General features: G+C 34.5%; 1 protein-coding gene across 7 annotated transcripts in view; it reads left to right on the top strand.

Annotated features, from left to right (window-relative positions):
- Positions 1-24,180, top strand: part of LOC120328289 (dynein axonemal heavy chain 3-like) — a 62,473-nt gene that overhangs the window by 34,499 nt on the left and 3,794 nt on the right. For 2 of the 7 annotated variants that reach the window (XM_078114782.1, XM_078114783.1), the window contains 42 exons: positions 9-109; positions 791-923; positions 1,043-1,158; positions 2,056-2,158; positions 2,483-2,577; positions 2,990-3,194; positions 3,945-3,962; positions 4,811-4,837; positions 5,327-5,565; positions 6,391-6,544; positions 7,380-7,561; positions 7,883-8,030; positions 8,141-8,290; positions 8,393-8,579; positions 8,829-8,978; positions 9,206-9,396; positions 10,553-10,737; positions 10,917-11,022; positions 11,387-11,520; positions 12,775-12,997; positions 13,250-13,346; positions 14,155-14,339; positions 14,460-14,567; positions 14,662-14,816; positions 15,516-15,681; positions 16,031-16,231; positions 16,306-16,439; positions 16,510-16,681; positions 16,824-17,027; positions 17,145-17,331; positions 17,650-17,891; positions 18,180-18,340; positions 18,479-18,650; positions 18,727-18,867; positions 18,957-19,116; positions 19,431-20,168; positions 20,509-20,669; positions 20,802-21,008; positions 21,147-21,339; positions 21,606-21,811; positions 23,563-23,679; positions 23,891-24,064. In XM_078114782.1, the coding sequence (XP_077970908.1) occupies positions 9-109; positions 791-923; positions 1,043-1,158; positions 2,056-2,158; positions 2,483-2,577; positions 2,990-3,194; positions 3,945-3,962; positions 4,811-4,837; positions 5,327-5,565; positions 6,391-6,544; positions 7,380-7,561; positions 7,883-8,030; positions 8,141-8,290; positions 8,393-8,579; positions 8,829-8,978; positions 9,206-9,396; positions 10,553-10,737; positions 10,917-11,022; positions 11,387-11,520; positions 12,775-12,997; positions 13,250-13,346; positions 14,155-14,339; positions 14,460-14,567; positions 14,662-14,816; positions 15,516-15,681; positions 16,031-16,231; positions 16,306-16,439; positions 16,510-16,681; positions 16,824-17,027; positions 17,145-17,331; positions 17,650-17,891; positions 18,180-18,340; positions 18,479-18,650; positions 18,727-18,867; positions 18,957-19,116; positions 19,431-20,168; positions 20,509-20,669; positions 20,802-21,008; positions 21,147-21,339; positions 21,606-21,811; positions 23,563-23,679; positions 23,891-24,064 (7,128 nt within the window). The remainder of the gene's footprint in view (positions 1-8; positions 110-790; positions 924-1,042; positions 1,159-2,055; positions 2,159-2,482; positions 2,578-2,989; positions 3,195-3,944; positions 3,963-4,810; positions 4,838-5,326; positions 5,566-6,390; positions 6,545-7,379; positions 7,562-7,882; positions 8,031-8,140; positions 8,291-8,392; positions 8,580-8,828; positions 8,979-9,205; positions 9,397-10,552; positions 10,738-10,916; positions 11,023-11,386; positions 11,521-12,774; positions 12,998-13,249; positions 13,347-14,154; positions 14,340-14,459; positions 14,568-14,661; positions 14,817-15,515; positions 15,682-16,030; positions 16,232-16,305; positions 16,440-16,509; positions 16,682-16,823; positions 17,028-17,144; positions 17,332-17,649; positions 17,892-18,179; positions 18,341-18,478; positions 18,651-18,726; positions 18,868-18,956; positions 19,117-19,430; positions 20,169-20,508; positions 20,670-20,801; positions 21,009-21,146; positions 21,340-21,605; positions 21,812-23,562; positions 23,680-23,890; positions 24,065-24,180) is intronic. The other 5 variants (XM_078114784.1, XM_078114785.1, XM_078114786.1 and 2 more) reach the window with 5 other exon arrangements.

The following is a 24,180-nucleotide window of genomic DNA, read 5'->3' as shown; positions in this document are numbered from 1 at the left end:
GTTTTCAGCTGTGTCTCATGAGTGGCGAGATAATTGCAATGAACAATAAACAAAACATTATTTTCGAAGTACAAGATCTTGAACAAGCATCACCAGCCACTGTTAGCAGGTGAGAATAGTTTGATAATACATTAACAGTAATTTATGACAAAAAGTGGTGATTGTGGAAACGCAGTCATAATTGGGAAAATTAGCTTTTACAAGTGAATTAAATGCGACGTACAAACGTGCATTATCACCATTGAAAATTTCAGCACTAAGTGTCTCTCACCACTTTTTGCCAAGCGTCGTTCAAGGTTTATTTTGCATGTCCTATTTTAGACATTAACTAATCGTCACTAATTTTTTCACAAACAAGCTAGCTATCGGGTAATTGTCAGAAGGAAACGAATGCAGTAGCACTCGTGCGAATGTAAAAAGCCCGTCACATATTATTTTCATCTCCGATTCTCCGCTTTTCAATTCAATTCAAGTATATTTCTCCAGACCCAAGTTCGGCAGCTCAAATACCTCGATCTGTACAGAAATAGGCGATGACGTATGATAAGCATGTTTAAAAGTCTGGCGTTGTTAAGTTAATAACGTTCTGGATAAATTAGTAATAACGACGAAAGCGTGATGTGCCGACCGTTAGAGGGCGTTGTTGTTTATTTTAAGCAGAATAGAAAACTATGGTGTTGAAGAATTTTGGGCTCCATCCACACTAGCTGTTCTAACGTTAGAGTAGTATATGTAGTAGTTAGCTAAAATGTTTCCAAATTTTCTTCTATTGACGTATTTGATTTTGTAGATGTGGAATGGTGTACATGGATCCTAAAGAGCTTGGCACAGAAGTACTAATAACATCATGGCTGCAGACTTCTCTACCTGAGGTATTGACGAAGCAACAAAAAGATAGCCTGCGATTACTCTTTCAGTGGCTGGTATGTATGATGAAAAAATATAAATGTTATGTCTGGTACATTGCATAAAATATTCACATTTAAATTAAAAAGTATCAGAAACGACTCTATCTAATATATATGTCTCAATATTTTTCCAGGTTCCTCCATGCATTCAATATGTCCAAAAGCACTGTCACAATATTGTTCCTATATCGGAGATGCACTTGACATTAAATTTGCTCAAGTTGTACGATTGTATGTTGAAAGAAATCACGTAAGATTTTAAAAGATATCGCATAATTCAGTGGTCGGCAACTTTTTTCAAGTGTCGGACCGGTAAAGCCTGACAATTTTGGCTGACCACCTTCATACAAACGGACTGAGCCTATGCAATAAATTATACGCATTAGGAAATTTATGTTGACAATATACTAAAAAACGGAATTGATGCTATTCAATGCGATATTTTTATTTGTTTGCTGGCCATTAACTCTTCCCATATTGGAGATATGGCCGACATTGACAGCACACGTAACGTGATTCTTATATCCAGACTACTTCAATATTTCGTTTTTGTAGTTATCAATATTGAAAACCAGGCTTCACATTAAAAAGATTTTGGGAGAGGTAACAATGCCTGTAAGCTTTGTGACTCTGGTCTGGGTATTGATTGATGTTTGTTCTGCCAAAACTATTTTTTTACCCGATGTGCTAACTTTATGAATGTCCGGATTCTGAAATATAGAATTAACACTGACTAGGCATGACCGGTTAGCTATGAGCCAGTAGTGGAGTAGTCACGTTCTTAGGGAGAATCATTTTCTTGGAGATCTTATACTGATTGATGAGACCCATTTTATACGGGCGCAGTGGAAATAATTGACGCAGCATTATTGCAACATATCGACATCGCAATTGTTTGTGAAGTCAGACATGCTGCTTAAATGCGTTGTGTTTGTTTGGTTTGCTGTTGGGTGCTGTTATTTAGTCGTAGGGCTTGTGATTAGGTTGTAGAGGTTTTATTTTGGTCCTGTCCGTTTTTGTGTCACTTCTCTGCGGACCGGCAGTAATCTTTCCGCAGACTGACGATGGGCCGCGGCACGGTGGTTGCCGACCACTGGCATAATTTATCTACTTTCACTTTCTTCTTATCATTCGAATATGTTTTTAGCGACGATATTGGTCCTGGAGGAGGTAGCGATGGAGAAAGCATCACAACTTCTATAACTGACGATACGCAGATTAGCAACAAATTATCCGCATCAAACTTGAAGGTAAAAGTTGAAATATGTTGAGATTTGATAGTATAATGCAGTAAAAATAATACATATTTGAATGGGTTTTACCCCGATCCCCTAAATTTTTTCGATGTGCATGTAAAAATGTAAACACTATAGTGAATTTTGGTGTTTGCATTATGAAGTAGTTGACCGAGACACATAATTATTAATTGGTTTCCAAAATATTATTTTTCATAGCTAGATATGCAATATTTTATACACAAGAGATAGTTGATCAATAGTCATTAAAGTGATATATCTCTAGTAGTTTTCCTTTGATTAAACCGAACATGTTCTAACGGATTGTTTATATTGAAGGCCATAGAAGAACGTGGGAACATGTTGATTGCACACTTTCTTTTTGCTACAATATGGTCAATTGCTGGAGTGATAGAGGAAGATTCAAGAGACAGGTTATTCTCGTAGTCATTTCCTGTTGCTGTCTCTTGTGATGAACTAATATTTTATTTATTTGAGAGTTTTGATCTTGTAAAAAAACAGCAGATGGTAAAATTTCTCATAAGGTCATTGATATTCTTTCTAAATTCATCCTATCACTAGTGTAGTATTAATATTATCTGATCAAGTTCAAGTGCGTCACTGAGAGCTAATTTGACAATAAAAAATACTACACGATGATGTAAATTTTAGCACTCTGATACTATGGTTGAGTACATGTATTAAGAGAAACTCTATAGATAAAATCATGATTCCACTGACAAAGGTAGTAGACTTCATGAATTCTGTATTAAAGTTATACTCTTTTTGATCACACATAGTTTAGGATTATATTATATTTCCATCTATCTACATTTCACTGTTCAGATTCAACGACTTTTTTCGTGAAATGTTTGAGCAGAACCCGATTAAGGGAATTCATGCACCACCGAAAGAATTGAAGATTCCGAGAAATCTCCTGATTCCCAAAAGAGGTAGCGTTTTCGATTATGTATATGTGAAGAAAACGTATGGATCTTGGCACAGATGGGCTAACTTGACGAAAACCCCAGATCTATCGGATGATACTAAGGTAGCTTTCTTTTATAAAGCAAAAAAGAAATCAAAAAATTTCAAAGAACCATGAATAAGTTTTATTTTTTGGTTTCATGTATTGATTCAACTAATAATCGACAGTCGATTCTCATCCTTATTCCTCCTGTCGTTTTGCACTATGAGTAGAGTTTGCTAAGAATTTTACTCAAAAGTATCGTTTAGCATAGATCAGGGTGGTCCAAACCCAGGCCCGCGGGCCACATGTGGCCCGCCACTTCAATATCTGTGGCCCGAGTCACATTCGGAGAGTAATCAATAAATCGCATTTCGTGTTGTTTCGTAATCAAATTACGAAAACATCAGAAAACATCACTAATGTCACTGAATTGACTAGTGTTATGGCTAGCTGAGGCAAATAGCGAAGTTGAATGATGTGCTTGGCAGTCTAAATAAATTATTATCTGGCTTTCTATCTTTTAGGTCGGGAAATATATGCTAACAATATAGTCATCATAGAAAACTAAAAATCGAATGCGGATTCTGTTAGCCTGGGATGGCTATGTCTGATAACTATGTGTTTGCACAATAAAAGTGTTTGTTTTGTATTGCACTGTTTACCTATTTTTGGCACTATTGTGGCCCGCGAACAATGAAAAAATAATTTGTGGCCCGCGGAGCCGACAACCTTGGACCACCCTGATAGATGTTTGCTCAATATTTAAGATGTACAATTTTATCTCATCAACTCATCAATCACCTTAATATTATTTGTCTTATTTTTCTTTAGGAATTTCTTTCTGGCCAGGTAAATAAGCACGCCAACAATATAATCCGAAATAATAGAATATAGAACAATTTGTTCATTAGGTACAGCACATGGAATTTGTTAACCATGCGCTTGATGTAAATATATATTAATTACTTTGCTCAACCAATATTTTATTAGATCACATAAATATTATATAAGGCTTGAAAAGTTGTGCATGATATTGCATGTGAGCAAAATATCAAAGCATGCTTCAAAAGTTAAGCAAATCATGTAAACATGAAAACGGCATAATATATTATTCCACGTACTCATTATATTAGGAAATAATTGTTATTAGAAAAAATTAACTCGCAATATAATTCTAGAAGAAAGGTAATATTGGTGAAATAGCATATACGTAATTTGTGGATGTAACATCATCACAGTCGTTGATCGATAAACATTTAAACTTCAGTTCAAATACGTTTTTGAGTCAAATGTAGTAATGCTTTTTTTTTTCAGTTTTTGAATTGCGATAGCAAAATATCCTAATATATTTGAAAAAAAGTTAAATATAAAGATGACGTCTATTCTAAACAATTATTTTACATTAATTTTTAGATTGCTGTTTGAACATAAATAAATTTCTGGACATAGCTACATTGTAGTAACCATTAGCAGCCGTAATTTCACCTTTTTCTAAAAACTATAGCAACATTTGCATGAAATATTTCATTAACGTTTCATTATTATGATTGTAGTAGAATGCTTGGTTTGGCTTTCATACGCTATGTAATATGGCTGTGTTTTGTGCGCTGCTGTTATAAATTCTTTGCAAACCATTTGATCATCTTTGTTATTCTATGCTTCATCTCACAACTCACGCATCTTTTCAATCAACGCAGAAGAATCATCGAATTGTGCGGCTGATGGTAAGCTCATTTCACTTGGGCTGTAGGTTTATCTAAGCTTGTATATCTTAATATTTCGTTTAAATTTCATACTCTTCTTTGATGGTTTGAATAAACCCAATATACAACATACATGTATAAAGTTATCGAGGTGGATTCGGGTTGTACTAACATCAATATAGGGCACAACTGTTTCATATAACCTATAACTTACTTGAAATGTCACTGTGGTAAAATATAAACATTTTTACTGTTTTTATCAGGTATGATAAGTAATCATCATTTCTGTTTATATATATGTTTTGATTATCAAGACTTTCTGGCTCCAAATATTTGCCTTTTGTTCTTTTTCATCTTTTTTTGCTTTTAGTTTGTAGATCCAGCTTGGAGTGATTTACGCCAGGTAGCCGATTCGGTTGGTTGGCGAATTATAATCGTTTTCGTAGAAAATGTCATAGATTTCTCAAATACCAGAATTTTAAAAATTAACCCATCTTCAAATTGTTACAGCTAAGCAACGTGATCATAGATACTGTGGACACATATCGACAGACTTACTTTTTACGAAAGTTTGTTGCAAGCGGCAAACCATTGTTGCTGGTGGGACCGACTGGAACAGGAAAAACGGCGATTACGAACAGTTTTTTACGAGAGTTGCCTAAGAATGAATTCGTAATTACTAACGTCAGTTTTTCAGCGAAAACTAGCGCAACTCAGACTCAAGATATGATATTTTCAAAACTGGACAGGTATATTATTGAATTCGTGATGTCAATAAAACATTTTGGCTTCTGCGGCCATGATCCCTTTCTTGTATGGTTATTCCAAAAATTCTTTACTCGCCAATCATTAAGCCCTAAAATCTCAGTTATAGCTTTACAAAAGCCTACGTTTGCGTTCTATTCATCGAGAATTCTCATGAATTTGTGTCCCGTAAAAGATTGATTGCTATTATTGTTTGATTATCTTTAATCCGATCGTTTTCATGTGTAATTTGCCAACAAAACGATATCAGAACCATTATGATGGCTAAACCCGTTGCCGAGTAATTCGAAATTGCATGGACGGAGGTCGAAATTTGGACGAATTTATATAACTGACATTTTCCGACGATTCATTTTTCTTGTTTACGAGAAATTAGTATACCTCACTATCTTGTAGAATCCGATATCAAATTTTATTCACCTTTGAATTCAAATGATGTATGAGATGACTGATAAATACCAGCCGCTTGAACTGTAAAAACGACTGATTTTCATCGCTTTTTATAGATTCATGCATTCGGCCGTCAAATCTAAATTTTCATCAGCATTGAATATCTATATTAATGCTCTACCATGATTGAGGTTTTTAGTGAATTACACATGCATTAGTGGCTGCTAGAGATTTTTTCAGATAAGAGTCTAGAAATAAATGTATAATCTTAAAATCAAATTATGTGCCAGTATTATGGAGAAAAAGTCAGGGCCTAACGAGAACGAACCAACCAAAATATGATTCTTCGTCTCTTCAAGTTTGGTATACAGTACTTCATTTAATGCATGCTTTATATAAAGAATTTTTTTTTATTCTAGACGAAGAAGGGGAGTGTACGGTCCAACACCAGGTCGGCGCATGATTGTATTTGTCGACGATTTAAACATGCCAGCAAAAGAAAAATACGGAGCTCAGCCACCGATTGAATTACTTCGACAGTGGATAGATCACGGGTATTGGTTCGATAAAAAGGTAAAAAGTACCAAAATACGCCATACCATGAAAAGTATATATATATATATCTTCCAAAATAGACTGAAATTTAAGATAGTCGGTCGTCGACTGCGCTTTGGTTATCTACACACTTTAGGTTTCATTCATGTTTTAATTGAAACTGGTCGACAAGCGTTCAGGGTAGTCTAGTGTAAAATACGATCGATATATGAATTAGATATCCAAGATGTCACAGCACTTGTTGCTCACTCAACACTCTCTTATCAGCTATGTTTCTAATTTGCATGTTTGTGACATTGCTCTTTAAAGCTATATATGAAAGTAACCCCACAGAATGCAAAAATATGTCAGGACTATGACATATTTGTTATTTATTGCAAAGTTGTTACATACTAATCATTTGTTCTTCCATGTTCAAATTATCTAATTTAAATCAAAGTGGCGCAGGCATGCAACACACATTGATAGCTGATACAACCTTCATATTGAGAGACATTTGGCAGGGTCACCGGCGAGAAAATGCACACTCCTTGATAGAACTTATGTAGAATGACCCTGCGTGATTTGTATGTAATTAAACGTAACAAACGCCACTTAAAAAAACATATCGCATAACTGAGGCGCTTAGCAGATTAAAGTTGAATAGCTGGTAACGCGTTTTCTCTAGCTCATGCAGAACCAGTCATACACTTAAGTTCATATTAACAACGCTACGTGCTTATTCACACCCTTTGTAGAAGTATTTTAGATCAGTGAAATTATATTTTACTAAGTAAAGTAAAAAATTGGCAATAGCGCAATCATGCCCAATATATTATAATTCAACAAAGCAAACCCTATATAATGTATTCAGGACACCAGTATGTTGCATCTTGTGGATGTATCCATGGTGGGGGCAATGGCGCCACCAGGAGGTGGACGAAATGACATCACTCCAAGATTGATCAGACATTTCAATGTTATCACTATTCATGCTTTCAACGATGAAACAATGAAAACGATATTTCAACCCATGATCGACTGGCATTTCAGCAGGTTGAGAAAACGTTTTTGTTATGCTTTATATCCAAATTGAATAAGATGAGTAAACGAATTAATTTATTCTGATGAAGGATAAATCCGTTATATCGTATTAACTATATGACGTATGCTACCAATTATTTCCTAGCAGAACCTCCGAATCAATGCGAGTTAATCAGAGGTGCACAAGAAAAGTGTTCGTGGCTCTTAGCACTGTGTGTCATCTGTCAACCAACCAGAAGCAAGATATTGCTGCCATATAAATTCATTACGTTGAAGACCTTACAACTCGAACAATCTTTTATTTATATGTTATGTTTTTTTTTTGTATTTCAGGGGCTTTGACAATTCTTTGAGACGATTTGGGAGAATAATAATATGGGCTACAACAGACGTTTATACTCACGCTATATCAAAATTCCTACCAACTCCATCAAAATCTCATTATGTTTTCAATTTAAGGGACTACGCAAGAGTTATACAGGTAATGATAAAACAATTTTTTATTTCATTAACCAATGAATAAAGTAACTTATAATTTAAAAATGAAATAAAAAAAGAAAATATCATTTGATTATGTATCTACCTTTGCAGGGTGTATTGCTTTTCCGAAGTGAATGCTGTCCATCAGGTACAGAAGGTGCATTGAAAATGGCTCGCGTGTGGATTCATGAAGTTTATCGAGTATTTTATGATCGACTGGTTGACGATGATGATCGGCACACTTTCTTTGGTATTGTGAAGGTAATATTTCGTATAATTCACCTGAAAATCAATGAAAATAAGCCAATGTATTTGCCAGTCAATATACATCTTTCTCATTGAATGAATTTGATATTTGTTTAGACGGCTGCGACAATACATTTTAAAGAGAAGATGACAAATATATTTCAACATATGGTGGCAGATCAATCTGGACGTAAAGAAGTATCAGATCGAAACATGAGAAGATTGTTTTTCGGTGATTACATGTCGCCTAAAATGGAAGATGTCGTAGCAGAAAGATTGTATGACGAAATTGTTGATTTGGAAGGTGGATTAAAGTCAATTTACACAGCTTTAATTTAAAAAAAAATTAAAAAAATTAAAATAATAAATAGCCATTAGAACCATTATAAAGTTGACACGTAATCTTGTAAAAGAGTAAAATGATGTTGTACCTCCGGAACTTGAATGCCGGCGCACTGTAAAAGCACTGTTTTTCAAGCAAATGGCATTTCATTTCATAAAGCAAAATACTTGATTGTAATCAAAAACTAAAACATCACATTTCAATTTTCAGAAATGAGAGTGGCTATAGAAAAGTATCTGGAGGATTATAACACTATAAGCAAAGCGCCCATGGATCTCGTGTTATTTCAGTTTGCTATTGAGCATATCAGTCGCATAAGTAGAATATTGAAGCAACCTAGTGGTCATGCGTTGCTGGTTGGTAAGTTATAGTTATAAATTATGATTCCTTCAGCTACCCTCATTCTCCCAGCAGACAGTACACTTTCGGGAAGTAGGCTATTCATTTCCCGTACCAAACGGCATCGACGTATAATAAACTTATATGCTCCCGGGTGTGTTTGCCTGTGAACATCGTTTGAGTAAAACTCACTTAACAATGTTTTTTCTTCCGCTTGCCAAGAAATTACTAAAATATCTATTTTATAGGCATCGGAGGCAGTGGACGACAATCTTCCGCTCGAGTAGCAGCGTTTATGGGAGATTATGAAGTATTTAGTGTGAATGTAACCAAATCATATTCTGTTCATGATTGGAGATCTGACTTGAAAACAGTTATGAGACGCTCTGGAGAAGATCTTGTGCCGACTGTCTTTTTATTTGGAGATCATCAGATCAAGGTAAGGAAAAGAACTCATATCACACATATCAAAATTTTCGACTGGGTATTCACATTTACAAAATTACTTTTAAAAATCACCATAGTGAGATATGAATATTGTACTTCTCATTCTGTGCTTAATTTCTTCAACAGTCTGTTTCCAAGCGCCATTCGTACAGATAGCGATAGTGAAGTGGTGTTGTGGCTTTACAAAGCAAAACTCAATGCTTCCAAGTTTTTATGAATTGATATTCCCCACATATACAATCACTAATGAGTAACACTTCGATACCAAATATAAAATGGACAATCAAATTTACTAGAAAATAAAATTAGTACCTTTTAGGGTTTTGCTGAAAAAACAAGCGACCCACAAGTTTTAAAACACCGGTATAACATACTTATGTATAAGTTGAGGCATTTTGTGATTTAGGAATATGAGCAGGCTTGTCCATGGGGATGGAAAAGTAGCCATGTTATACAAACTTGATTCCGTCAGAGCTAACCTTACCCTTTATACTTTTGCACCCTTCGAATGCTTTTACATTGTTTCTTTCTTTATTTACTCGTTTGTTTACTTGTTTATTATTTATTTTGTTTCATGTTTCAAAAATTTCGGCAAATAAATTTGCTGAATGAGCAGAAGGACTCAGAAATAGAATAAAAGTGCTAGAATGATACTGAATTGTCATTGTGACACAATACTCCCAATTTGTAAAGTTAACAAAGTCAATGCATCATGTCGTCTTGTATGTCTCTTTGTACACGTAGTCCCATTTAGTAAACACTGAATCTAAATTTTCAATAAACTTAATAATTTTAAATGAATTGTATTCTATTGGGAATCCCATGCGATGGGATGAAATGGGACAGAAATAAATTGCTATTGGATAGGATGAAACAGAAAAACAGGTCCCCTGGACAAGCCTGGATATAAGCGTCACATGTGGAGAGCGATTGAATGTCATTTTATAATTCAAATTATTTTTGAGTTCTGGCGTTATGTTACTTTGCGTATAACTTGAATTAAATTGGAGACAGAGTACGAATTTCTTCGCAAAAAATCTATGGCCAAGAAAATTCCGGAAATTTGTTCACGGACACAGGCCGTATACACACTCCCTTGCGACTACGGGTTCAGAGGCCGGTGCAATTACTTTTCTATTTTATAAAAGGACGAATCATTTTTGGAAGACATTAATATGCTTCTGAATTCTGGAGATATTCCAAACATTTTTGATAATGAAGAAAGACTGGAAATTATTGATAAAATGCAACAGTTGGCACAGACTGAAAATACCGCAAAAATTGAAATAAACCCGCTCAATATGTATAACTTGTTTATAGAAGGAATCAGAAGGTAAGATTTTCGATCGCCTCTTTTACAAAGTTTGTAGAAACAGTTTATTTCGACCCATTTTCAACATGAAAAACTTTTCGTACGACATTTTAAGAAAAACATCTAACTAGCGTTGATAACATCACGGATACGGAATTATATTGCTTGCCGATAATTGCCTTACCTACTTTTATATTTAGAAATTTGCACATCGTTCTGGCTTTTAGTCCAGTAGGTGATGCTTTCCGCACAAGATTGAGGAATTATCCGTCGTTAATAAACTGCTGCACAATAGACTGGTTTCAAGTAAGTTATAATTCGAAAGCTTGTATAAATAATTGCAGATATTTTATTAATTTGAATAGTAACAATTTCAGTATATTGACTATTATTTAGGGCCAGTACGGTCAAATCATTTTACGCATGTGCTGGTTAAATTGACGCATCATACGGATCTTTAAGTTGCACAAGCGGACTTGTGGTTTGTTTGCCAAATTGCTGTTAAGGTTCTAGGAAAATCTTTTCCCTCAACTGATGAAACAATCAAACTTTCAGTTTTCAGCGATGATGGTCACATTTATAGTCATTTGGCCATCGTGTACATATATTTAATTACACACAGTTCCCTTGCTTAAGATAAAAATATTGTTAAAACATGTGTGTCTATCAGGCCTGGCCAGAGGATGCTCTTGAGATGGTGGCAAATACGTTTTTGGATGAAGTTGAAATGAGCAATGATATCAGACAACAGACAGTTATCATGTGCAAAAAATTCCATCAGAGTGTTAGACTCCTCTCAGAGAAGTAAGCAATAGTAAATATTATTAATTTAAAAACAACTTAAACGTCCCTAACTTAGCAAAAACAATACTTGACATTTTTCCATTGACGCTTGATTTATATTAGTGTAAGAGGTTCCATTGTAGTATTTTCGTTTGGTTTGTCTCGCAATGTTAAAGCACATGCCATGGAATGGCTACATTGTCGTCGCTAACCAATCTGATATGAACGGCCTCTACCCCTTTACTTTATCTGTGCACATCACTGATACGCCCATGTATGTATTCGATAAGGCCACCACACTTGCTGCCGCTGAAACTTGGTCTTCTATCAGCTAAAACCAAATTGGGCATATATCTCTATGTTGAACAAGGTGATCCCTGCGTTTCTGTGTGCTGTATTTTTCACAAACTACCAGACATATAAACAACAACAGGAACAATGATGCAAGCCAACTATTCTAAATCTATCTTTTGCTAAAATCCAAATAGGAATAGTTGATGATTACTACGCTAACACAAAATATATATAGATCAAGTTCGATACAGCGATGCATTAAGTATGGCAAAACGTTGCTCATAACTTCTAGAACGCACTACAACCGAGCCCCATGAGAAACGTCGACCGACAATAGTTCATAGAGTAAATGAAGCAGAAAGTTGGATTATCAGTATCGTCAGAATATAAGAGAGAATTGTAATTAAAATAATTAGTAATTATTAGTAAACTACGTCGCTCCGTTCTTATATGGTTTCTGTCCACACTCCTGGGCGACAACGAAACCATTCATTTCAACGAAATGTTAACCTCAATCCATATCCCCGTTTGTGTGAGCTTTCCGTCCTCAGACCTAGAAATGTTATCGATCGAAAAATTAGTGCCATGTTCCTTCACATTAATGTAGCGTACATGACTTACAAATACCGTGTACAAATGGAATAATGTCATGTATTTATGTATCCTGATATGTGCGTTATTAAAGACTTATTTTACTGACAACAAGGCTAAAAATATGATTACTTGGTTGTACTTGTAGCGTCTGGCGAACTGGAGCTGCAAGTAATCCATCTGAAATGACTGTTATAGAATAATGATACTATAGACAAAATTAACTCAGCCAAAAGTTCGTGATTTTGTTGCCGAATGTAATTTTTCAGAAAAATGGTTAGAATAACAAGCCCTATAAAGTTGAAATATCAATGATTCGCATTGATACTGTAAATGAGAAATGTATACGCTATCATTGATTATATCATCATTTTAATAATATTTATTCAGGTTTTATGAGTCTCTTCGCAGAAGAACCTACATAACACCGACATCCTATCTGGAACTGATAAAAACATTCAAGAATCTATTACAACGTAATCGACTCGATTTACTGGCATTCAAAAACAGATATGTGGTTGGATTAGAAAAGCTGGAATTCGCGCAATCTCAAATTGGGATCATGCAGGAAGAGTTAACTGCATTGCAACCACAGTTGGAGCAAAGTTCGAAGGTCGATTCATGAAAAAAATAATATCATATGAACATTATTAATAATCTGAAGTCTTTGTGATGCTTTGTAATTGTTCAAATTAAACAGCGATTCCCGCAAATTAATGGGTTGGATTAGGAAAAAAACTGTTTAGAATCATATTATGTAATCACATAGTTAAATATTGGAAAAGAATTAGAAACCTTACCATGTTTTACATATGACAATGTGAAATTACTATTGGTATCAATATCATTGTATCAATTACTGCAGGAAGTGGAAGAGTTGGTCTCTCAGATAAGTGCGGAAAGTGCAGAAGTCGAAGTTGTCAAACAAAATGTAGAAGCTGATGAAGCTGTTGCTGCAAAAGGTAGTTAATATCATTGTAATAGCGGTTATGTTGTGCTTTCAACCCGAAGGTATAGCACATAAAAATGGAAAACAAATGCATTTTGATCCATTTTCAGCTGGTATATAAATATCATCGATCAGGAGATGTTCAGCCACAGCTATCACAACATTAGTAAACGGATTGACAAGTCCTTATGATGGCAATACTTTTTCATATGAGTTATCCAAACTTTTCCTCACATAATGTTTTGCATAAAAAAAAATTCTTGAGGAAAAGGCAAATACTCTTCTTCGCAATTAAACATTGTGGAAATAATATTATGGTGACATTATCGAACGTGCCAAGCGTGGTGCAGAATGGTGCCACAGCTAATTCAATTTAAATGACTTGGCAACAGTTTTAGCTGTAATGAGGATTATTTTATCGTTTTTTGTTATTACAAAAAAATGTTAGTACTGAAAATAAATAGATAAATATTAAACTTAATTCTTCTTGGACACAAATTTACAAATTTCCCTTTTTTCAAACTTTCGACCATTGCCCTGGATACGTGAAATATCGTTCGGTCCTATCAACAACCGCTGAATGAAATAAAATGTAACACCTCTATATAGGCTATATATATATAGTGATAAAGGGTTAATCAGTGAATGCTTTTTGAAAATGACCAACATATTGGGAAAGTGGTAGACAACAGATCTCTTGTTATTTTTATTAAGTATTTTTTAAATAATCAATTCATGCTAATGTTCTACTTTTTATAATTTGTACCAAAGTTAGTTAGAAAACTAATATAACGCAAAAACTAATTGATGCAATATTTCAGCTGCCGAAGAAGCTCGTAAAATAAAGCAAGAATGCGAAGAAAAATTGGCCGTTGCTATGCCAGCTTTGAATGCTGCAGTGTCTGCTCTCAACACACTTCGTCAACAGGACATTGCATTGGTAAAGACAATGACAAATCCACCAGCTGGAGTCAAATTAACAATGGAGGCTATTTGTGTTTTGAAAGTAAGAACGTCCTATTTAATTATCTCTATATCAAATGTAATAAGATTGTAAAAAGAATTTTCTCGTATATATACGTAGATATTCATAATCTTATATATATATATATATATCAATTTTCAGGGAATAAAGCCAGATCATAAAACAGATGGAATGGGACGAGCGTACGATGATTATTGGCCTGCAGCTAGAAAAATGCTTGGTGATATGAAACTTTTAGACTCACTACGAGTAAGTACGATCTACAATTTTTTACCCCACATGTTTTATTCATATTAGGTTGAATATAATATTAGTTATTTTATTTTCAATGATCTTACCATAGGAATTTGACAAAGACAACATACCAACACCAGTAATGAAAAAGATTCGAGAACGCTTTATTGAAGATCCCAACTTCCGTCCAGAACTCATAAAAAACGTTTCTTCCGCCTGTGAGGGTCTTTGTAGCTGGGTTCGGGCAGTAGAAGTTTATGACAGGTAATTTTCTGTCTAATTTTATTACATGTTCAGCCGCTTTCTTAACCCTTCTTTCCCAATCGATGCGTACCGAATTGATGTAACGTATTCGAGTTCGTGGAAACTCTAATTGGAAACGAAGAATACAGATGGAGCGTTTGGCTTGAAGTTGTTGTTGGGGAAAAATCGATCTTCTTCGCAACTACCATACCAATTGATTAAGTGTTACTTTAAGATGGAATATGCTATAATAAGACTATTAATTGATTAGGACTATTATTTTTTAAATTCGTATTCGACTTATGATGCGATTAACAATGATATGTGGGAAACTTTTTTGTTATTTCATTATCGTATCCATATATTTAAGCATTGTTGATTTTACGTTCATAGCTTGCTTTTTGGTGATATCCGCTGTATATCTAAAAAAAAATTAATATGAGTATTATAAATCTACTACGAAAAGCAGTTTAGTTTAGAGATACAAGTTTATCACAAACTGACGCCTAATACAGACAAATATGCCATTTCCGTAGTGTAATATTTGGATACGACGAACGGTCGGCGATTCAAAAATGCAAGTGAGGCATTACAATTTGTGTATTTATCCAATTACTCAATGCAGCAATTGCTTTGGAATCTTTATTGCACATTTTCTCTCGACAAATTTAGGAAAATACTCTGAGAAATTTTGGTCATTTTTTCGACTTGGGATTTCAGGGTGGCAAAGGTGGTAGCGCCGAAACGAAAAAGTTTGGAAGCTGCAGAAAGCGAACTGGAGGTTCAAATGACTGCATTGAAGAAAAAAAGAGCTGAGCTTCAATTAGTACGCGAAGAACTCGAAGTTCTAAATCAAAATCTATTGGAGAAGTTAGCGGAAAAAGAAGTATTGTCAAATTTTATCTCTATTTGTATATTTCATGTCACGTCCGCTAAATCCGAAATGAAAAAATGATCCTAGAATTTTATGAATGCATAAAAAAATTGACCCCTGCTTTATGATTTGAGTTCTTCTAGAAATTGATGTTATACAAAAACCATTTACGTTTAGAATATTAGGTATACCTCAGCGGGTATGCACAGATGTTGTTATTTTTGATGAAAATTTGAAGGTTAATTTTATTCCGTTTTACTCATCTACAATCATATGATTGTTCAATTGTTACTGTTAATGCAACTGAATTCGTCAGTGTATTTCTTTCTCAATTGAACAGGTTTTCAATTTTTTCTTTCAGAGCCTCGAGAACAACATTGAATTGACGAAAGTAAAATTAGTACGTGCTGAAAAGCTGATTAGTGGATTGGGTGGCGAAAAAACTAGATGGACTGAAATGACACATTCTCTTGAGAGCACCTACTTTAATATCGTGGGTGACGTGCTACTTTCATCGGGAATCGTGGCGTATCTTGCTCCATTTACTCCTAAATACAGACAAGTAAATCAATATAATTGTTGGGGCGATTTTCTTAAATTTCTCATGAATGAAATTAATATATAACAATAATTCAGGATATTGTCAATAATTGGTTGGAAGATTGCAGAAATCATGACATTCCAGTTAGTAACGATTTCACATTATCAAAAACGCTTGGAGATCCCGTAAAAATTTTGGATTGGCAGTTGGCAGGTCTTCCAAAAGATGAGTAAGTAAACATGATATAAATTGAAATCATTATAATAGGATATCTGACACGATTTTATTTTTCTTTACAGCTTTTCAGTTGATAATTCTATAATTGTTATGAATGCAAATCGCTGGCCACTGATGATTGATCCACAAGGCCAAGCAAGTAAATGGATCAAAAATATGGAGAAACCAAATAACTTGAAAGTATGCAAACTCACTGACGATGATTACGCGAGAACGCTGGAAAATTGTATTCAGGTGAGGAAATAGGAAGATCATCACATCGATATTAATATTTAAGAAATACTATATAATAACAGGAAGGAAACAGAAAAATATTTGATACAAATTTATGTCATTATAAAGATAATCATCATCTCATCTTGATCACATATTTCAGTTCGGCAATCCTATCCTCATAGAAAACGTCCATGAACAACTAGATCCACTTCTTGAGCCCTTGCTACTTCATCAAACGTTCAAGCAGAATGGGATGGAATATGTTAAACTAGGAGAAGCCACAATCCAGTACAGTCATGACTTCAAATTGTACATCAGCACAAGGTTACGAAATCCACATTATATGCCAGAAGTATCTGTGAAGGTAATTTGTTGTTTTGAAGTTAATTTTAGAAAAATTCTGATAAAAATAAAATATTTATTCAACATAACAAGCTATCGGATATGACCTAACATAAAAATATATATACGTTCTACCAAGGTCACTTTATTAAACTTCATGATCACACCAAGAGGACTTGAAGATCAACTTTTGAGATTAGTAGCTGCGAAAGAAAAGCCCGAGTTAGAAGAAAAGAAAAATGTACTTATTCTTGAAGGAGCGAAAAACAAAAGACAACTGAAAGACATAGAAGATAAGATATTGGAAGTACTCTCGTCAGCTCAAGGTACAATATAGAATGAGATATACAGCCTCGAACATATTTATGTTAAGTTCAAACAATGTTCGGCACTAGTATCACTTAGTGTTGCAAGAATCAGAAGAATGACGTTCCCGGTTTGTCAAGGCTTTGTCGTTGGGATGGCGGTTAACTATACAAGTGGGGTGACACTAGGAAGTCATAGGGTAAAAGCCATGCACCTGTTCATGAGCACATTGAAAGACTATTCTGTGGCACGACTCAACTACCCGGAAATTTTGAATTCCATAAACATATCTTTCACAATCCTATTTCTATCATGTATGTTAATATTTCATTCTCTAGGAAATATTTTGGAAGACGAGACAGCAATCAGCATTCTGTCTTCCAGTAGAAAATTATCGGAAGAAATAACAGAAAAGCAAAAAATAACAAGCAAAACTGAAACTGAGATTGATTTTACAAGAAATGGATATAGACCTGTTGCATCGCATTCTTCTATTTTATTCTTCGTTATCTCAGATCTCGCGAATATTGATCCTATGTACCAGTACTCACTAAACTGGTTTATCAATCTATATTTGAACGTAAGAACATACTGATAGCTTATTATATAATATAATCATATTTTGAGGCTTCTAATAACCTTCCTCGATTTTTGTGTCCTCTTAGTAACTTCAAATTATATTCCTACAATAAAACAGATAAAACAGAAAATTAATGATACATCATGAACTCATCTTCGAGCTATGGAACATAATTCTTTGAGTTTCATAGTCCAATGGTGTTTCTCACCAACTGAAGACACTTGGAGACATCATACCTATCTGTGTGCAAGAAAAAATATATAGTATAATTTAAACTTTTTTATTCAGTCTATCGAGAACAGCACACCGTCCCAAGATCTTCAACAACGAATCAATTACTTGAAAGATCATTTTACTCAGCAGATCTACAGAAATGTTTGTCGATCTTTATTTGAGAAAGACAAATTGCTGTTTTCTTTTCTTCTCTGTATTGGCATCGCCCGAGGAAGGTAGGATATTTTTTAAAATATTTAGAATTTCATCAACTTTTGCAGTATCAAATAAAATTTTAAACATAGTTATGCTAATTTTTATATTTTTATGATTCTTGAATTTCTTTAATGTAATTTTTGATGAATTTGTAACAGAAATGAGATTAACGACGCCGAATGGAAATTTCTGCTTACCGGCGGGGTGGCACTTGACAATCCATTTCCAAACCCGGCTTCAGCGTGGCTGACTGATAAATCATGGGCAGAACTTGTCCGTTGTAGTGATTTGCAGGAATTTAGTGGACTCATGAACCACGTTCGTGCAAACGTGAGTGTGATTTTTTTTTATTTCCTAAAAAATGTGGCATATTTGTTTTTTAATTACGCGAATATTAATGTAACAGGTGGATAAATGGCAAGCTTTGCATGATTCGAATACCCCACATTCCCATGAGTTTCCTGGAGAATGGAATGAGTTGAATAAACTACAAAAACTTGTAATCGTGAGATGTTTACGTCCGGACAAAGTCGTTCCTGCAGTCCAGGTAAGAGTCACATGCGAATATGCTTGGGTATAACAACATTTTTTTAACTAAATACAAATTATTTATCAATTTTTTTTGTTTTGTGGCAGGATTACATTGTTTCTGAAATGGGAGCACAATATATTGAACCACCAACGTTTGATCTTGATGGTAGTTACCTCGATTCGGATGCATCAACTCCACTAATTTTTATTTTATCTCCAGGAGCAGATCCAATGGCAAGCTTAGTAAAATTTGCCGAGGAAAAAGGTATAAAGCTTGAGAGTGCAATCAGAATATTTTTTTGTTATCTGAGAAATTTGTGTTGTCGATCATTGTCATTATTCAATTCATAAACACAATGTTGCTGTATTTAATTTTTGCTATATACAACACTCAATTCCTGCACGTTGTTCCTTCACATCACAAAGTTTTACTTATCTAATACAAATAATTCATTGACTTGTTTTTATTTCCCTTCTTATTTTTCTTCCATATTTTAAAATATCACTTGTTCCCTTCACTTACTTGAGCATGTTCATTTTTTCTGTCTTTCATTTCATATCTCATGCACCTATCATCAGGAATTATTGAGCCTATTGGCAGCACTCACGCCTCGAGCACGCCAATAACACCTAAAACGCCAACATCTCGTAGATCTTCAATGAGGCCCTCATTCCCAGCTCTAGTTGAAGAAGTCACAGAAAGTTTGAAAGATTATAAAACAGAAGATGATAAAAGCGAGAAAGCGGATTTTTCAGATATTGTTGAAGAAACTGAAAATAATATAGTCAATGGAACTTTCACAAACGTGACAGAGAATGGTTATGCTAAAAACAGGGAAGTTTTCAATGTGGACAATACAACTCTTGATACTAGTCCTGATGTAAAAGATGCATATTTGTGTCCACCTGGAAGAAATAAAAATATCGATAGTGATATTTCTGATAATAAGTCGGAAACTTCGAAACAAGACTATGATATTCAGAACAAAAATCATGACAACAAAATACTTGAAACTGCATGTCATAGTGAAACAGGGGAAAAACACACTGAGGAACAACCATCTCTTAACGACACAGACCATGTTATGAACGACGTTTCACCAAAATCAACGATGGTTACACGCAAGAAAAAATTGTTAAAAATAAAAATAATCGATCCAGATCAAAATCAAATAGGAAATGAGTCGAAGACACAACCTGGATCAGACATGGCGGAATTAGAAGAACATGAACCTGGCGATTTTAAGCACGGTCAAGAAAATTCTCTTCCCGAAGATTTAAATAATGATAACGACTCCAATGAAGGCATCGTCTACAGTACGTCAACGCACGTGCAAATTTCAATATCTCTTGCATGCATTTTTATCCAGCATGTCTCTATTTTTTATATTCAACCAGTAACTCGCACATTGCTCATTATTCAAGCTATTAACTTGCATGTTTCATTACTCTATCAAGTATACTGCTCTTGAAGAATTGTTTGCATGAAATTTTAATTACATATTTTCTCCTCGGTCAATCACAACTGATAAAAATGTCTGGCATTAGATATGCATTTACTCGTAATGATGCAATCACATATATTTAAATTTTACAAATACTGCATGTCCTCCTATAATACTTACGCCAATGCATAAATATGTTTACCCTTTTACAGGAATGTTTTCCGGCATGCAAACTATATCTCTCGGACAAGGTCAGGGTCCAATAGCAGCAAAGATGATAGAGTATGCGAGAATGCATGGCACCTGGGTTGTCCTACAGAATTGTCATCTGGCAACCTCATGGCTTCCTGAACTGAGGCGTATTTGTGAAGAGGTATAGTAATTTCTTTTATTATCATTATAGGAATTATTATTCGGAATTCGCACCTAATTAAATAGTTTCAGTGGCAACATGCAACTTTTAGATTTTTATTGATCATTGAATACAAACGTAAATTTTATTCAGGTTATCACCGATCACGCTACCACTAAGCCAGAGTTCCGTCTTTGGCTGACAAGTTATCCATCGCCAAAGTTTCCAGTGCCAGTTCTACAGAATAGTGTCAAGATGACAAATGAACCACCGAAAGGATTAAGGGCAAATTTGTTGAGATCGTACAGAAATGATCCAGTTTCAGATCCATTGTTTTTTCATGGATGCAGAGCGGAAAAGGTAGGTGATTCCGTGTTCCATTTAAAAGTTACAAATTGCCACAGTTTGCGATAAGATTTTCTTTCTTAAGTGAACATGACTCAGTGGTTTACATAAAGTTTCAAAAAATATTTAATTATAATATAATTTTGTATCCAGGAATGGAAACCACTTCTTCTTTCACTCTGCTTTTTCCACGCAATCGTGCAAGAACGGCGAAAGTTTGGAGCTCTTGGATGGAATATTCCATACGAATTCAATGAATCTGACTTGAGAATAAGTGTTCGGCAAACTCAAATGTTTCTTAATGATTACAATGAGGTCCCGTTTGTTGCTCTTAATTACTTGATAGGTGAGTTATTTATATTTTCAAATTTAAATATACAAGAATGAATTCATTGCATTACATGACCAATGACCTATTCCTCTTGTTATTTTTGATGTAAGGAATAGTGAGCTGTTGTAGTTTTATTGTATTGTGTTCTTTGCAATACAATACATAAATATATGACTCAACTGAATTGTGACATTGCCAAATCCGCTCTTTGTTATAGCTATTGCGTTAAATTATATCATACCTGTGATTTAACGCTAATCTTTATACATAATTTATTTCAGGTGAATGTAACTACGGCGGAAGAGTAACCGACAATCGCGATCGCAGATTATTGAAGAGTTTATTGGAGACATTTCTTTGCAAAGAAGTGATAGAAAACTCGGAATATAAGTTTTCTCCCAGTGGTTTGTACTATGCTCCGACTTTCACCAAACATCGAGAATATCTTGAATTTATCAAACAGCTACCTATAAACACTCATCCAGAGGTAAGAAATTAGTTATTTTTATATAAATGTTGCATACAATCATGCAGTTTTCTCATTCTAATACATTCATGTTTCCTTCCATCAGACTTACTTGCAAAAGGGCTGGTTATTAGAGAAAAGTCTTATTAACTTATAAGAATTGTGTTTCAGTTGTGGCGTGAAATCCAATCTATTTTGGGATAGTTTCCCTACTTACATTTTGTACATGCATATAACATCGCCTATTCATAGGTTCTCAAAGTGCTCCGTACGGAGCCCCGGGGCTCCGCGAGAGAAAACCAGGGGCTCCGCGAGCTATTCTATTACTTTTCAAAATACTGACTTGGCTAATTCAAAACTTTTCCTAGAAGCAATAACAGCTTTGATAAAATTTGACAACAATATAGCCTCGAAATATGGCAAAGTGACGGAATTAAAATGACATTATTTATAAGCAGGAGCGCAGCCAGGATTCTTAAGAGGGAGGAGGTTCACAATTGGAATCGGAAATTTCAGCGCAACATTCTTTGCGATTAAAAAAAAAACGAATAAGGAGATTTCTGTTGCGTAAAATGTTCAATTCATTACCGTTGCGAGCATTTAAAGTGTCTTGTCGCAATAATTTAATTGTGCTCATCGTTACTCACGTTCGAGACTACCATTAGGATTACTGAAATGAAAAAATACTATTGTAAAATAACATAAACTGCATGATAAACTGCCAACTATAAATAAATTGGAGTCGTATTTTTGCGAACTTGGGATTTGTTAAATTTGATTTGTTCTTTCGCACTCGAGATTATTTTTAAGCAAGATATCGCCGTTTGAAAAATCACAAGGTCTTGGCAAAATTTATTTTGGTGCATGCGGCTCCGTAGGTAGTTTCAGAATGGAAAAATGGTACATCGTGCGCATAATTAATTGACTGTGTTTCAATTTCGCAGTTACTACGATGAATAACCGAAGAAAACCTAACATAACACCAAATTTTGTGATTTACAATGTCTATAAAAGCGTTTTTATTCTGATGTGAGCTGAAACAAAACTTATAGTGTTATCTTCCATTTTAAGTTTTAGTTCTAATATTTTAGAACGCCGCTTTTCAATCAAGAAATTTGAATTGCGGATTTACCTCTTTATTAACTATTATTTTGTTGTATTTCGTCGCCGATGATTATATTATGGTAACATGTTTTTCACATTGAACTCATAATTCCCCACGAGAACGAAAAAGCATTTATCGTCGTCATTGTGGAACAAAACATGTATATGCCGAGAGAAATTTTTGATTTAGGGAGAATAAACACCGGCGTAAAGATGTTTGAGGTTTAAAAACACGCCATGCTGACGAAAACAATCGGCGATTGTAACAAAATGCAATCGCGCACGTTATTAGCGGCCTTTTAAGTCTTCCAAAAATGTCAAGAGGAGAAAAGAATCGACCCCTAATTTACAGCCCTAATATATACAATTTATCTTTGAAATTTAGATTTATTTATGATTTGTATTAACCCTATTGAAAGGGTTTAGTATTTCAATTGAGTAAAGTACGTTTAACTTACTCAGGAAGATTAATCGGAAAGTAACAATTTTTACGTTTATTTTGGGGCTCCGTGAATAATAGTCAACCTTTCCAAGGGCTCCGCAACACCAAAAGTTTGAGAACCCCTGGAGACTATGTCAATGATAACACGGCATTCGAGACGACTACTCCAACATAAATTTTGTTGTGGCAGCTGTGTTTTACTCAAATTGTGATCTTCCCTCTCTAGATGTTTGGCTTACACGAAAACGCTGATATCTCAAAAGATCAGCAGGAAACTCAACAAATGTTTGACGGCATATTGTTGACATTGCCGAGACAAAATGAAGGTACCACTGCAACTCAAGTAAGTACAAAACTTAAAGTAATACAGGCTCGTAGGGGGGATGGGTGCTTTTGTGTCTGTTTATGGATATATTGAAATCAATTTTAAGCTGTAAATTCTCTGTTTTACAAGAATTCGCTCTTGTAGAAAATTATTTACAGTTTATACTCAATCTAAATCTACCGATAAAGTTCTGTTTTTATCCTATTTCTGCACTAATAACATTTTTTAGAATCTTGTCGAGGATCTTGCCTCTGACATTTTATCAAAGCTACCTACGGATTTCGATACGGAAGAAGTCAAGAAAAAATATCCAACAGATTATTCCGAAAGCATGAATACCGTTCTTGCTCAAGAATTAATCAGATTCAACAATCTCACACAAGTAGTCAGAAACAGTCTTCAAGTAAGATTAATATTTATTGTAATTTGCTACATCTAAATTAAGTCCATTTTTTTTGTGCATTTGATGTTGCGATTTTCCAATATCCCTGAATTTTTAGGTATCCATTTTGCAATGCA

This window comes from Styela clava, chromosome 7 (genome assembly GCF_964204865.1).
Source record: "Styela clava chromosome 7, kaStyClav1.hap1.2, whole genome shotgun sequence".
NCBI classification, from domain to species: domain Eukaryota; kingdom Metazoa; phylum Chordata; class Ascidiacea; order Stolidobranchia; family Styelidae; genus Styela; species Styela clava.
This window is presented reverse-complemented; position numbering and strand designations above follow the sequence as displayed.